At 42.1% G+C, this 12,344-nt stretch overlaps 1 protein-coding gene across 1 annotated transcript in view; it reads left to right on the plus strand.

The window, feature by feature from the left end:
* The window catches only part of scg3 (secretogranin III), a 33,134-nt gene extending 24,313 nt beyond the window's left edge, over positions 1-8,821 (plus strand). The window contains exons 9-12 of the mRNA XM_060852971.1: positions 2,040-2,123; positions 2,246-2,356; positions 5,038-5,124; positions 7,656-8,821. Of these exons, the coding sequence (XP_060708954.1) occupies positions 2,040-2,123; positions 2,246-2,356; positions 5,038-5,124; positions 7,656-7,774 (401 nt within the window). The 3' untranslated portion in view covers positions 7,775-8,821. The remainder of the gene's footprint in view (positions 1-2,039; positions 2,124-2,245; positions 2,357-5,037; positions 5,125-7,655) is intronic.
* The last annotated feature ends 3,523 nt before the right edge of the window (positions 8,822-12,344 follow it).

The raw sequence follows: 12,344 nt of genomic DNA on the forward strand, positions 1-12,344 counted from the left end.
TTTTTGGTTTGTAATTTATTTCAAACATTTAGCATTCTAAGCTAAATAATAACCTTTAGAACACTTACAGCTAGATGGTTAACATGAATCTGAAATGGATTTGATCAGAGGTGAAAGAATGACAGTTTTTAACATCTCCTCTGTCTTTTTGCATCTCTGCCCATAGTTAATAGACTCCTGTAACATGATACAACAGGCCATTGAATTGGGAAAAAATAAGTTGTTTGTTGCAAGGTACATAATTCTTCAAAGAACAATTCTATTTTATTTTCTGACTATGAACAAAATCATAGACCTTTATAATGTCATAACATATTAAGCCAGTATACAGATTTACTGAATCATATTTTAAATAGCAACCTAATATTGAGCTAATTTAAATATCATACATTTTCCAAAAGAGAGTTTTAAAAAATATTCAAGTAAAGCTTCAGCACAAGTCACAAAGTGTAAATGTCTCCACTGAAATGAATAGACAGTTCAGCAAATAGTACCAGTGCAAAGGATTTTGATTGAAAAAAATGGAACACAAACACTAGAAATCTTTTGAAACACACATTGTAGTGAGGGAACAAAATTAGTTATCATCATGATAAACAAAGTATTCCAAAAACATGTACTCAGATCTTTCATACATTGAACAAGGCCATGAGGAGAACTACAATGACTAAATGCTCATATTTCTCCAAGGGATGCTAGTTGCTATGGGAACTAAAGTCACAGCATTGTATGATTCTACAAGAATCAGCAGATAAATACCTCAGTTGCTTGGATACTGAGCCTCTATTTATGTCCAGGCTGTATGCTATTTAGAATTCAGTAGTGCTGAGCAACTTATGTGATTCAGTTGTTATCAGGTCCCTAAATGGATTATTTGGAAAGAGTAGCTTTAATTTTAATTTGGAGCAAATGTCATTCATGCTGACAGTTTCTAAATTAAACTGATTTATTCCTGTCATTAACCCCAAGGTGAATAGTGAGGTGTTAAGATGAAGCTGAATAGCTGTGTAACCATCCTATTTGCTACTCTACAGCTGTGAACTAGTTATTATAATTAATTGTATTCACATTTGAATTAGATTATGTTACTCATAGTATGTTAAATGTGAATCCTTTTAACATAGATTAAACACTAGAAAATTGTTGCTCATTATGCAAATAAATACATCACCTTTCTTTAGAGCTAGGATGTATATCTTTGGGCTGGGGAGAAGGAGGTGAGGCAAAGAGTGTTGAAATAGACACTGATATTTGAGGTCTGTGACTTTGGAATTCTCTCTCTACCTGGAGACTTGAACATCTGTTGGGGAAAGGACATCAATATAATCTGTTATTTGGAGAAGCTTGTCTGCTACTTAATTAGTGCATCCGAGGCTAGAGAATAAGTCCTCACTTTGAACCATTTGGATATTAATCTCGAGATCGGAATGTCCATTTGAATCAGCTTAGTAATGGGGGAAGGGAAAAAGGTCTTGTGGCACTGTGGTAATGTTCCCTACCTCGAGCCCAGGTTTAAGTCTTGCATGCCCCAAAAATGTGCCATGTTTGAGCAGGTTGATGAAAAATGAGTTGTCAGGGGAAGGCTAAGCTAGTAATTTCTGAAGGCTTGAGCAAGGTGACATCTATATCGAATGACAAGGGAACACAACTATTCAGTTGACTGAATTTACCTGTGGTATATAATGTTTTATTTTACATATTACTTGAGAGATACAAGGACTTTGTGTGTTTGAGGGACAGAAGGGAAAAGAAGATTTGAAAAAGGCTGTTTTTTGACTAGAAACAAAATAATCATCTTCTGGATCAGTGGTGCTGGAAGAGCACAGCAGTTTAGGCAGCATCCAATGAGCAGCGAAATTGATGTTTCGGGCAAAAGCCCTTCATCAGGAATAAAGGCAGTGAGCTGGAAGCATGGAGAGAATAATCATCACCCATCCCAAGCTGCGACCGGATTCTCTACTACTGAATGTTTATAGAATGTGTGAAAACACTCTGATTCACTTTGTATTTTTGTCAAAATTAACTCTGTTTTTCTGCAGAAAATCTCGATGCAATGATAGCTGCGCAAACGAAGACAAAGCTTAGTAAAGCCAAGGCTTATCCAATGAGTAAGGAATCAGCAGGTAACATTCAGATCTAAATGCATATATTTTAAAGAATTGAAATGAGTACATTGGCTCACAGGAGTGTAACTTCTGTACAAATAGCACATCTTACTTAATTAAGGATTGATTGTTTTTTGCAGATTGGAGTGAAGACATAGACAGCACCAAGAGTGAATTTGGAAAGCTGCAGAAAGAGTCTGCAAGTTCTGAGGACTCCACAAAAGAAGTAGAAAAAACCGAAAACTCTAAAGGTGCAAATTTTCCTTTGAACTAGAGGTGACATTCTCTTCGCAGCAACTGAATAAGTGAGAACAACTGTCCTTACGCCCATTAAAATCCTCAACAGAGGAACAATTCACAGGAGATTGCAAGCAGCTCGTTGTCATAGAAATTTGCTGAGAACAAGATGAATAGAGTTTTCAATTATGAAACATATATATATATATATATATAAAACTTTTTTTCTTTGGAAATTAAAGGGCTGAAATAAAATCCTGAAAATACAAAAGATCAGTCAGCATCAGAACTAGGACAGATGATCTCTATTTAAAACATCAGCTAATTCATAATGTGAGGTGCTTTCTGGCATTTTTTAAAACTTCTGATTTTGTGCCAATTTATCCCGGCCATTATGGAGCGATTACCTAAGGGCATGCGTGACAATATTTCTTTTACAGAAATCAAGGAATGTTTCAAAATAATGTTGGGGTGGCTCAGTGGTTAGCACTGCTGCCCCACAGCACCAGGGACCCAGGTTCGATTCCACCTTTGGGTGACTGTTTGTATGGAGTTTTCACATTCTCCCTGGGCCTGCGTGGGTTTCCTCTGGGTGCTCCAGTTTCCTCCCACAATCAGGTTAGGTGAATTGGCCATGATAAATTGTCCATAGTGTTCAGGGATGTGTAGGTTAGGTGTCTTATTCAGGGGAAATGAAGAAGAGGGTCTGGGTGGGTTGCTCTTCAGTGCACTTGTTGAACCAAATGGTCCGTTTCCACGCTGTAAAGATTCTATGATTTTAAAAAAACGCATGCACAAAAAAATCATTTAAGCATCACCATTCTTGTTGATGTTTGTCTAATCATAAGATGAATATTAAGCATTCTCTAACAGATTGTGGTGAAACTGGTTGTGTTTCAAATGATAATTTTTATTATCACTACTTTTGGATGTGAAGTAACACTCCCTGCATATTTATTTGAGGCTGCTGTTTTTGTATGACTACTGTAAGTAGCCAACAAGCAAAAATGCTCATTTTAATCCTGATTTGGAATTCTGCTTATAGCCGATCCAAGCCCCAGTCCTGTTGGCTGCGCTCCATTTATTCCCTGAGGAGTTTACCAGCTGCTCAATGAACAAGATCAGTTCTATTGCAGTCACAGATAGGTCACTGCAGTTGTTTAGGACAGAATGACATTCCCAGCATACTGTCCATCGGAACCCCGTTATACATTGGAAAATGTGGAACAGAACACTTCAGCGTTGATCAATGAAAAACAGGCAGGATAATTTAAAAGTAGCTGGAATCACAATGTGAAAGATAATTTGTTAGTTTTACACCAGCAATCCATTAGGACATTGCTGCTTTACATTACATACTTAATTTAGTCTCTTCTAAAATCAAAATAGAAAATGTGGTTCTGTATATTAATGCTGCAAATGTGTTGCTGGTCAAAGCACAGCAGGCCAGGCAGCATCTCAGGAATAGAGAATTCGACGTTTCGAGCATAAGCCCTTCATCAGGAATAAGAGAGAGAGAGCCAAGCAGGAGATGACCGGGGGGGTGCAGTGAGAGAGGGACTCACTGAAATCCTTGTAGAGGGAGGAAGAGAGCTTCTTCAAGGAAGGCATCCTTGTAAGAGGATTCGCAGTAGGTTAAAATCTTCGAGTAAAAAATGAGGTCTGCAGATGCTGGAGATCACAGCTGCAAATGCGCAGTAGGTTAAAATCTTCGAGTAAAAAATGAGGTCTGCAGATGCTGGAGATCACAGCTGCAAATGCGCAGTAGGTTAAAATCTTCGAGTAAAAAATGAGGTCTGCAGATGCTCGCAGTAGGTTAAAATCTTCGAGTACGTCCATTCATGACCCACTTCACTGTGGAATGATGCCAGAGATGGGCCCCTCGTTTCTCATTGCTGTCCAGTGTGTTACAAAGTAAAAACCACAAGAACTGCGGATGCTGGCAATCAGAAACAAAAAACAAATGGGTGGAAAAGCTCAGCTGGTCTATGGAGAGAGAATAGAGTTAGCCTTTCGAGTACAATTACCCTACTTCTGAACTACGACACTTTGATGTTCTGAAGAAGAGCCACTGGACTCGAAACATTAACTCCAATTTCTCTCCACAGATGCTGCCAGACCTGCTGAGTTTTTCCAGCCATTTCTGTTTTTATTACAAAGTAAGATCATCTCAGCCTTCAGCCTGAAAATGAAGTTTTTTAAAGAAAAAATCGGACATACTGGTATATAGATTGAAACTGCAGATACGATTTATCAATCCAATGTTTTGTTTTCCTTTTCATATGTAAAGTATTTGTGGCATTGTATAGATATTTGCTAATCAACTCATTCAGAGATGTTATTATACTTTGCTCCATAACTATTTATGAGTATTTCGACAAAGAACACTGAAATACTGGTTGGAATGACTCGTCACACCCAATTCCATTTCCCCATTAGTTCAAGCCCAGTATTATGTACTGCCACTACAGAGCACAAGAAATTCCATGTTGGTTAATAGGTAAAAGAACAGCTGAAGGAGCAGTCTCACTTATACTGTTTGCACAACATGTGGTACTTGCCATGTATTGTTTTATACGAACTGCATCATGAGATTTTACAAATGCACAAATCTTTCACTTTTAAACACGAGTCACAGCACATAATTCTTGTTACTCAGCAACAACGGCTCTTTTTTTCCCTCCTCGGTCAACAGATTTTGACAAAACTGAATCTTATTTATCAGCAATCAGAAAGAATATTGAATGGTTGAAGAAACACAATAAGCAAGGAAATGGAGAAGGTATGTTTGATAGTCTTGGACAACAAACACATTTTCAGTAGTTAAATATAAAATAAAAATCACACTGTCTAATTTATCTGTACGTAAATAACACAATCTCTTTCCTTTTTAAGATTGACAGTAATTTACATTTAAAAAAAAACTCATTGATAGAAAGGACTCCATTTTATTATGTTTAATTCCAAATATGGAAAAATAGATTCACAACTGATTTTGTACTGGATATGATGTACTGGGCATATAATAAAATTGCATTTTTGATTAGGTCCTATCAGAAGGAAAGGCAATGCCCTGGTGGTATTACCATTAGTCTATTCATCTGAAGATTGAGGAAATTTTCTGGAAACCGTTGTTTAAAACCTGTCATGGCAGATAATGGAATTTAAATTCAATCAAAAAAATACTGGAATTTATCCATTTAATTATGGGCATGAAACCATTGTTGATTGTTGTTTTTAAAAAACCCATCTGGTCGACCAACATCCTTTTTAGGGAAGAAAATCTGCCATCCTTACCTGGTCTGGCCTACATATGACTTTGGACCCACAGCAATGTGGTTGGTTCTTAACTGCCCTCTGGGTAATCAGGGATGGGCAATAAATACTGGCCTAGCCAGTGATGCCACATCCTATGAATGAATTAAAAGAGCATCATACTCACCTTTGATCACAGTGGGATTAATTATTTCAGTTTAACTGCACTCCACAGATAAAATAAGCCTTGCAAATAGAAAAAGTGAAAGAATTTCACTCTATCTAACAAGCTTCTAATTGTAATCTGCATGACCCCTCAATGTGTTCTAATTGAGGGCCAGCTTCAGGTATTTTAAAATAACTTTAATGGTTAATCACATTTCATATTTAAAGGTCATATGTCAGCCAACATATCAATAAGGCAGCTGTGTAAGGTAAGCCACAGCTGGTTTGCAATTATTTAGACCCAACTATAGAGAATGCAAGTGCTTGCCTTATTCTTTCATGGGCATTGCTAGCTAAGCCAGTATGTATTGCCCATCCCTAATTGCGCAGAGGGCAGTTAAGAGTCAGCCACATTGCTGTGGGCCTGCAGTTGGACATAGGCTAGACCAGGAAAGGAAGGCAGATTTCTTTCATTAAAGGACAGGGCAGATGGACTTTTATAACAATAGTTACTCATAATTGGACTAGCTTTTAAATCCAGCTTTATTGAATTTGAATTTCATCCAGTTTTGAATCATAACCCCAGAACTTTACCCTGGGTCTCTGGATAACTGTTCTAGGGACATCACCACTATGCCATTGTCTCCCCAGATGAGAGTTGGGTATAAACATTTCTTCATGATGGTGTGTATTACTTAAGATCTTCACAAGTCCTGTGTATTCTGCATCTAGACCAGGGGTCAGCAACCTTAATTTTAAAAAAAGGCTCCTTTTGTTAAAGTCAAAAAGAATTACCTTGAACCATAATGCTGTTACACAATTGTTAATAATAATGAAAAAGACCGACACATTTCAAGGACACTTTTTTTTAAAAGAAGAAGTTAATTGAATAGAAGTTTTATCAACATTATTATTTGGATGTTACCATTGACCAGAAATATAACTGAACAAACCATTTAAATACTTTGGCTACAAAGAAGATCAGAGGCTAGGAACTATGTTAAAACGTGTGGTCTGAAAAAGCACAGCCAATCAGGCAGCATCTGAGGAGCAGCAGAGTTGACGTTTCAAGCATAAGCTTTTCATCAGGCAGCTCTCCTACTTGAAACATTGACTCTCCTGCTCATCGGATGCTGCCTGACTGGCTGTGCTTTTCCAGTACCTCACTTTTTGACTCATACCTCCAACATCTGCAGTCCTAGCTTGGAATGATGTGTCGATTTACTCACCTCCTGACATCCCAAAGCCTCTCAGGATTTGCTAGCATTTGAATGCAAGTCGAACAGCATTCAAGAAGCTTTATAGAAATCTAGCACAAAGCAGCTTGCCTGACTGGCAGCCCACCCATCACTTACAACATTTACCCTCCACTGCTCAAGCAGTAGTAGCACTGCATGCCATCCATAGGATGCACTGTGACAACTCATCACTCCTACCACAGTATTTTCCAAATCTGCTAGCTTGACTATTAAGGAGGTTAAGGACTAGGAATGACTTGGGAGCACCTCCACCCTCAAAGTCATACAATGTTTTGTCTTAGAATTAAATTGCTTGTCCTTCACTGCCACAGGGTCAAAATCCTGGAAGTCATTCCCAAACAGCACTTTTGCTCTATCTACACTGCATGCATTGCAACATTTCAACAAGGTTACTCACTACTACTATCTAAAGGGCAGTTAGGGAATGGGCAATAAATAGCTGGTGATGTCCACATTCCATCATGAACAACTTCAAAAATAATTCAAAACAAGCCATTTAATTATCATTAAAACTGGTTCAAAGTCAGGGACTGCTTAAGCAACCATGCAACTTTGAAGCCATAGATTGCAGATCCCTGGTCTAGACCATTGTGTGAACATACGGCTAAAATGGGCTTTGTATAATTTATTATAGAATATGACCTTCAGAAGCTGCGTGACATCATTGATCAACAAGTTGACACCTATATCCAGAAAGGAATCCTGGAGAAGGCAGAAGGAGATGTAATCAAACGTATTTACAAAAGCCTGTGACATTCTCTAATGCAAGAGGGAAGCGTCCTGATTGTCAAATCCTTCAAAAATGGCCGGCAATGCCACTTTTCTGAATTCTAGTTCACATTAGGCTGTGTATAATAGATTTCTTTTCCTTGGCTATTCTGCAACATCAAGCAGATTCTAACCAAAATAGGGGATCAAAGTCAATACAAATCGAAGACCAAAGGGGATGATTTTATGGGTGCCAGTGGAGAAACTATGTTGTCAGGCAGGGAAGCTAGAAAGAATGCTGCATTGGCTGTTCCCTCAATGCTGCTCCCTGCTGGAAGCACAGATCCTTCTGATCACCTGAGCCGACTTCTCTTTCCCCATTTCGGAATAGAGACTGCTGAATGTGCAATATGGCCACTGCACGCAGTGAAGCTTTCAAATCTTTTAAACATCCATCTTCAACATGAGGGACTGTAGCAGCAGCAATTAGAGCTCAATTACAACAAGTTAAGTGTAAAGTTTACTGACAATCTTTAAAGCAACGTCCACAGCCTCTGATGCATGTCCAGATTTGTCAGTGACTGATTATCACATAAATGCAAGCCTTGGTTGATTTACAGTAAAGTCAATTTATACATTCTGGGTTTCCTTTCTATCTAATTTATTTTGAACTTAAAATCCCTGAAAACAATCACTTACAATGACAATTTATATGGTTGAACTTTAACTCACACCATCATGAAAGCCCCTTTAAAGTTAGTTTTAATTTTATTCAACTTTAGCTAATGGCAGTAGATTTATGAAATATACAAAAGTTTGCTGGAAGTGTTTTTAATTCTTAAAAGGCTCCCAATTTGTTTTGTTCTTTCTGTTGGAATGGTTTGTACAGAATAGCTTGGTTAGTATATATTAGTTTAGAAATTTATGCTGGCTTTTTCTTCTGCCCAACAGAACGGTTACTAAAACAGATTTTGAGAGACGCATGAGTGGAAACATTGCTCTGAACAGTATTTCTACAAACTAGTTCTCATGTTCTTATATATCCATTGTTTAATCACAATAAATGGTCCTCTAAAATAATGTGTAGAGAATCATGGGGAGTGGGGGGGGGGGGGGAGGTTTGGTGGAGAAGTGCATAAAGTCCAGTAACGTATCACTTGAATGAAGAATGTTGCAGTTGATTACCTGAATGAATTGCGTGCAAAATCTTGTGTCCTTTGTACATGTAAATGGGACCCATTCACATGTTGTCAGTAAAGCGCAGAAAACTACTTTGTTCAAGTGTAAATATTTGTTACACCTCATGTAAAAAAAAATTAAATTGCTTTGAGTTTTCTTTACAAACTTAAAGTATCTTGGAACAATACCGATCAGTGCTGGCATCTCAACTGTTCATAATCGAGACCAATGACTTGGGAGAAAGAATGAAAGGATGAAATGTATAGTAGCCAAATTTGCTGATAATGCCAAGCAAGGTAGGAAAGCAAGTTATCAAAAGGGCAAAGAAACTACAGAAGGATTTAGATAGTTTAAGTGAATGGGCAGAATTTTTAAAATGTGAACTTGTCCACTTTGGCACCAAGAATAGAAAGGCTGCATTTTATTTGAATGGAAAAGGTCTGCAGAACTCTGTGGTTCAGAGAAAGCTCGGAGTGCTAGCATATAGTGAAGAAGGCGTTTGGTAGGCTTTCCTTTATTGGTCAGAGTATTGAGTACAGGAGTTGGGAGGTCATGTTGTGGCTGGACAGGACATTGGTTAAGCCACTGTTGGAAAATTGCATGCAAGGAGGAGAAAGTGAGGACTGCAGATGATGGAGATCAGAGCTGAAAAATGTGTTGCTGGCAAAGCGCAGCAGGTCAGGCAGCATCCAAGGAGCAGGAGAATCAAGGTTTCGGCCATAAGCCCTTCTTCAGGGATAAGGACGGTGTGCCAAGCAGGCTAAGATAAAAGGTAGGGAGGAGGGACTTGGGGGAGAGGCATTGGGAAGGCGATAGGTAGAAGGAGGTTAAGGTGAGGGTGATAGGCCGGAGAGGGGGTGGGGGTGGAGAGGTCAGGAAGAAGATTGCAGGTCAAGAAGGCGGTGCTGGGTCCGAGGGTTGGGACTGAGAAAAGGTGGGGGGAGGGGAAATGAGGAAGCTGGAGAAATCTGCATTCATCCCTTGTGGTTGGAGGGTTCCTAGGCAGAAGATGAGGCGCTCTTCCTCCAGGCGTCATGTTGCCATGGTCTGGCGGTGGAGGAGACCAAGGACCTGCATGTTCTTGGCGGAGTGGGAGGGGGAGTTAAAGTGTTCAGCCACGGGGCGGTTGGGTTGGTTGGTGCGGGTGTCCCAGATGTGTCCTCTGAAATGTACTGCAAGTAGGCGGCCTGTCTCCCCAATGTAGAGGAGGCCACATCAGGTGCAGAGGATGCAGTAAATGATGTGTGTGGAGGTGCAGGTGACGGATTTGTGACAGATTTGTGACGGATATGGAAGGATCTCTTGGGATCTTGGAGGGAAGTGAGGGTGGAGGTGTGGGCGCAAGTTTTGCATTTCTTGCAGTTGCAGGGGAAGGTGCCGGGAGTGGAGGTTGGGTTGGTGAGGGATGTGGACCTGACAAGGGAGTCACGGAGGGAGTGGTCTTTTCAGAACACTGATAGGGGAGTGGTCTTTCCAGAACGCTGGTGGTGGGGTCTGTTTGGAGGTGGTGGAAATGACGAAAGATGATACGATGTATCTGGAGGTTGGTGGGGTGGTAGGTGGGGACCAGTGGGGTTCTGTCCTGGTGGCGATTGGAGGGGCGGGGCTCAAGGGCGGAGGAGCGGCAAGTGGAGGAGATGCAGTGGAGAGCATCGTCAACCACATCTGAGGGGAAATTGCGGTCTTTGAAGAAGGAGTCCATCTGGGTTGTTCGGTATTAGAACTGGTTCTCCTGGGACCAGATGCAGCGGAGACGAAGGAATTGGGAATATGGGATGGCGTTTTTACATGGGGCAGGGTGGGAGGAGATGTAATCTAGGTAGCTGTGGGAGTCGGTCGGTTTATAGTAAATATCCGTGTTGAGTCGGTCGCCCGAGATAGAAATGGAGAGGTCTAGGAAGGGGAGGGCGGAGTCTGAGACAGTCCAGGTAAATTTGAGGTTGGGATGGAAGGTATTAGTAAAGTGGATGAACTGTTCAACCTCCTCGTGGGAGCACGAGGTGGCGCCGATGTAGTCATCAATATAGTGGAGGAAAAGATGGGTGGTGCCAGTGTAGCTGCAGAAGATGGACTGTTCCACATATCTGACGAAGAGGCAGGCATAGCTGGGGCCCATGTAGGTGCCCATGGCTACTCCTTTGGTTTGGGGGAAATGGGCAGATTGGAAAGAGAAGTTGTTCAGAGTGAGAACCAGTTCAGTCAGTCGAAGGACGATGCCAGTGGAAGGGTACTGGTTGGTATGGCGGGAAAGGAAGAAGCGGAGGGCTTTGAGGTCTTCGTGATGGGGGATGGAGGTGTACAGGGACTGGATGTCCATGGTGAAGATAAGGCGTTGGCGGCCGGGGAAGCAAAAATCATGGAGGAGGTGGAGGGCATGGGTGTCCCGAACATAGGTGGGGAGTTCTTGGACTAAGGGGGACAGGACCGTGACGAGGTATGCAGAGACGAGTTCGGTGGGGCAGAAGCAGGCTGAGACAATGGGTCAGCTGGGGCAGTCAGGTTTGTGGATTTTGGGCAGGAGGTAGACACGGGTGGTGCAGGGTTGTGGGACTATGAGGTTGGAGGCGGTGGATGGGAGATCCCCTAAGGTGATGAGGTTATGAATGGTCTGGGAGATTATGGTTTGATGGTGGGAGGTGGGGTCATGGTCAAGGGGGCAGTAGGAGGAGGTGCCCGCGAGCTGGCGATTAGCCTCAGCAATGTAAAGATCAGTGCGCCAAACTACCACTGCGCCTTCCTTGTCTGCTGATTTGATAGTGAAGTTGGAGCAGAGGGAGTGGAGGGCTGCACGTTGCGAGGGTGAGAGGTTGGAGTGGGTCAGTGGGGTGGACAGTTGAGGCGGTTAATGGCGCAGTGGCAGTTGGCTATGAAGAGATCGAGGGCGGGTAAGAGGCCAGCACGGGGTGTGCAGGTGGATGGGGTATGTTGAAGGCGGGAAAAGGGGTCGTCAGACGGTGGGCGAGAATCTTGGTTGAAGAAATAGAAGCAGAGACGAAGGCGGTGGAAGAATTGTTTGACGTCTCGCCGCGTGTTGAACTCGTTAATGTGGGAGTGTAGAGGGATGAAGGTGAGGCCTCTGCTGAGGACTGATTTTTCATCCTCAGAGAGGGGGAGGTCTGGAGGGATGGTGAAAACACGGCAGGGCTAGGAGCTAGGACCTGGTTTGGGGCTGGAGTTGGGCGTGGGGGCAGGGATGGGTGTGGGGACAGGGATCAGTGTGGGGACAGGGTTAGGCGTGGGGGCGGGGTTAGGCGTGGGGGTGGAGATCGACGTGGAGGTGGAGACGCATGCGGCGTGGCCGTTGTACAGGTGAGTGACATCACTGGGGTCAGAAGTAGGTGCGGCGACGGCAGAAACGGTGTGGTTCCCTGTAGCCGTGGACCCCACGGAGGCCGCGAATCTATCGGCGATGGAATTCCTGGCGATCATGGAGGTG

The sequence above is a fragment of the Hemiscyllium ocellatum genome, chromosome 39 (genome assembly GCF_020745735.1).
Source record: "Hemiscyllium ocellatum isolate sHemOce1 chromosome 39, sHemOce1.pat.X.cur, whole genome shotgun sequence".
In the NCBI taxonomy this organism is placed as follows: domain Eukaryota; kingdom Metazoa; phylum Chordata; class Chondrichthyes; order Orectolobiformes; family Hemiscylliidae; genus Hemiscyllium; species Hemiscyllium ocellatum.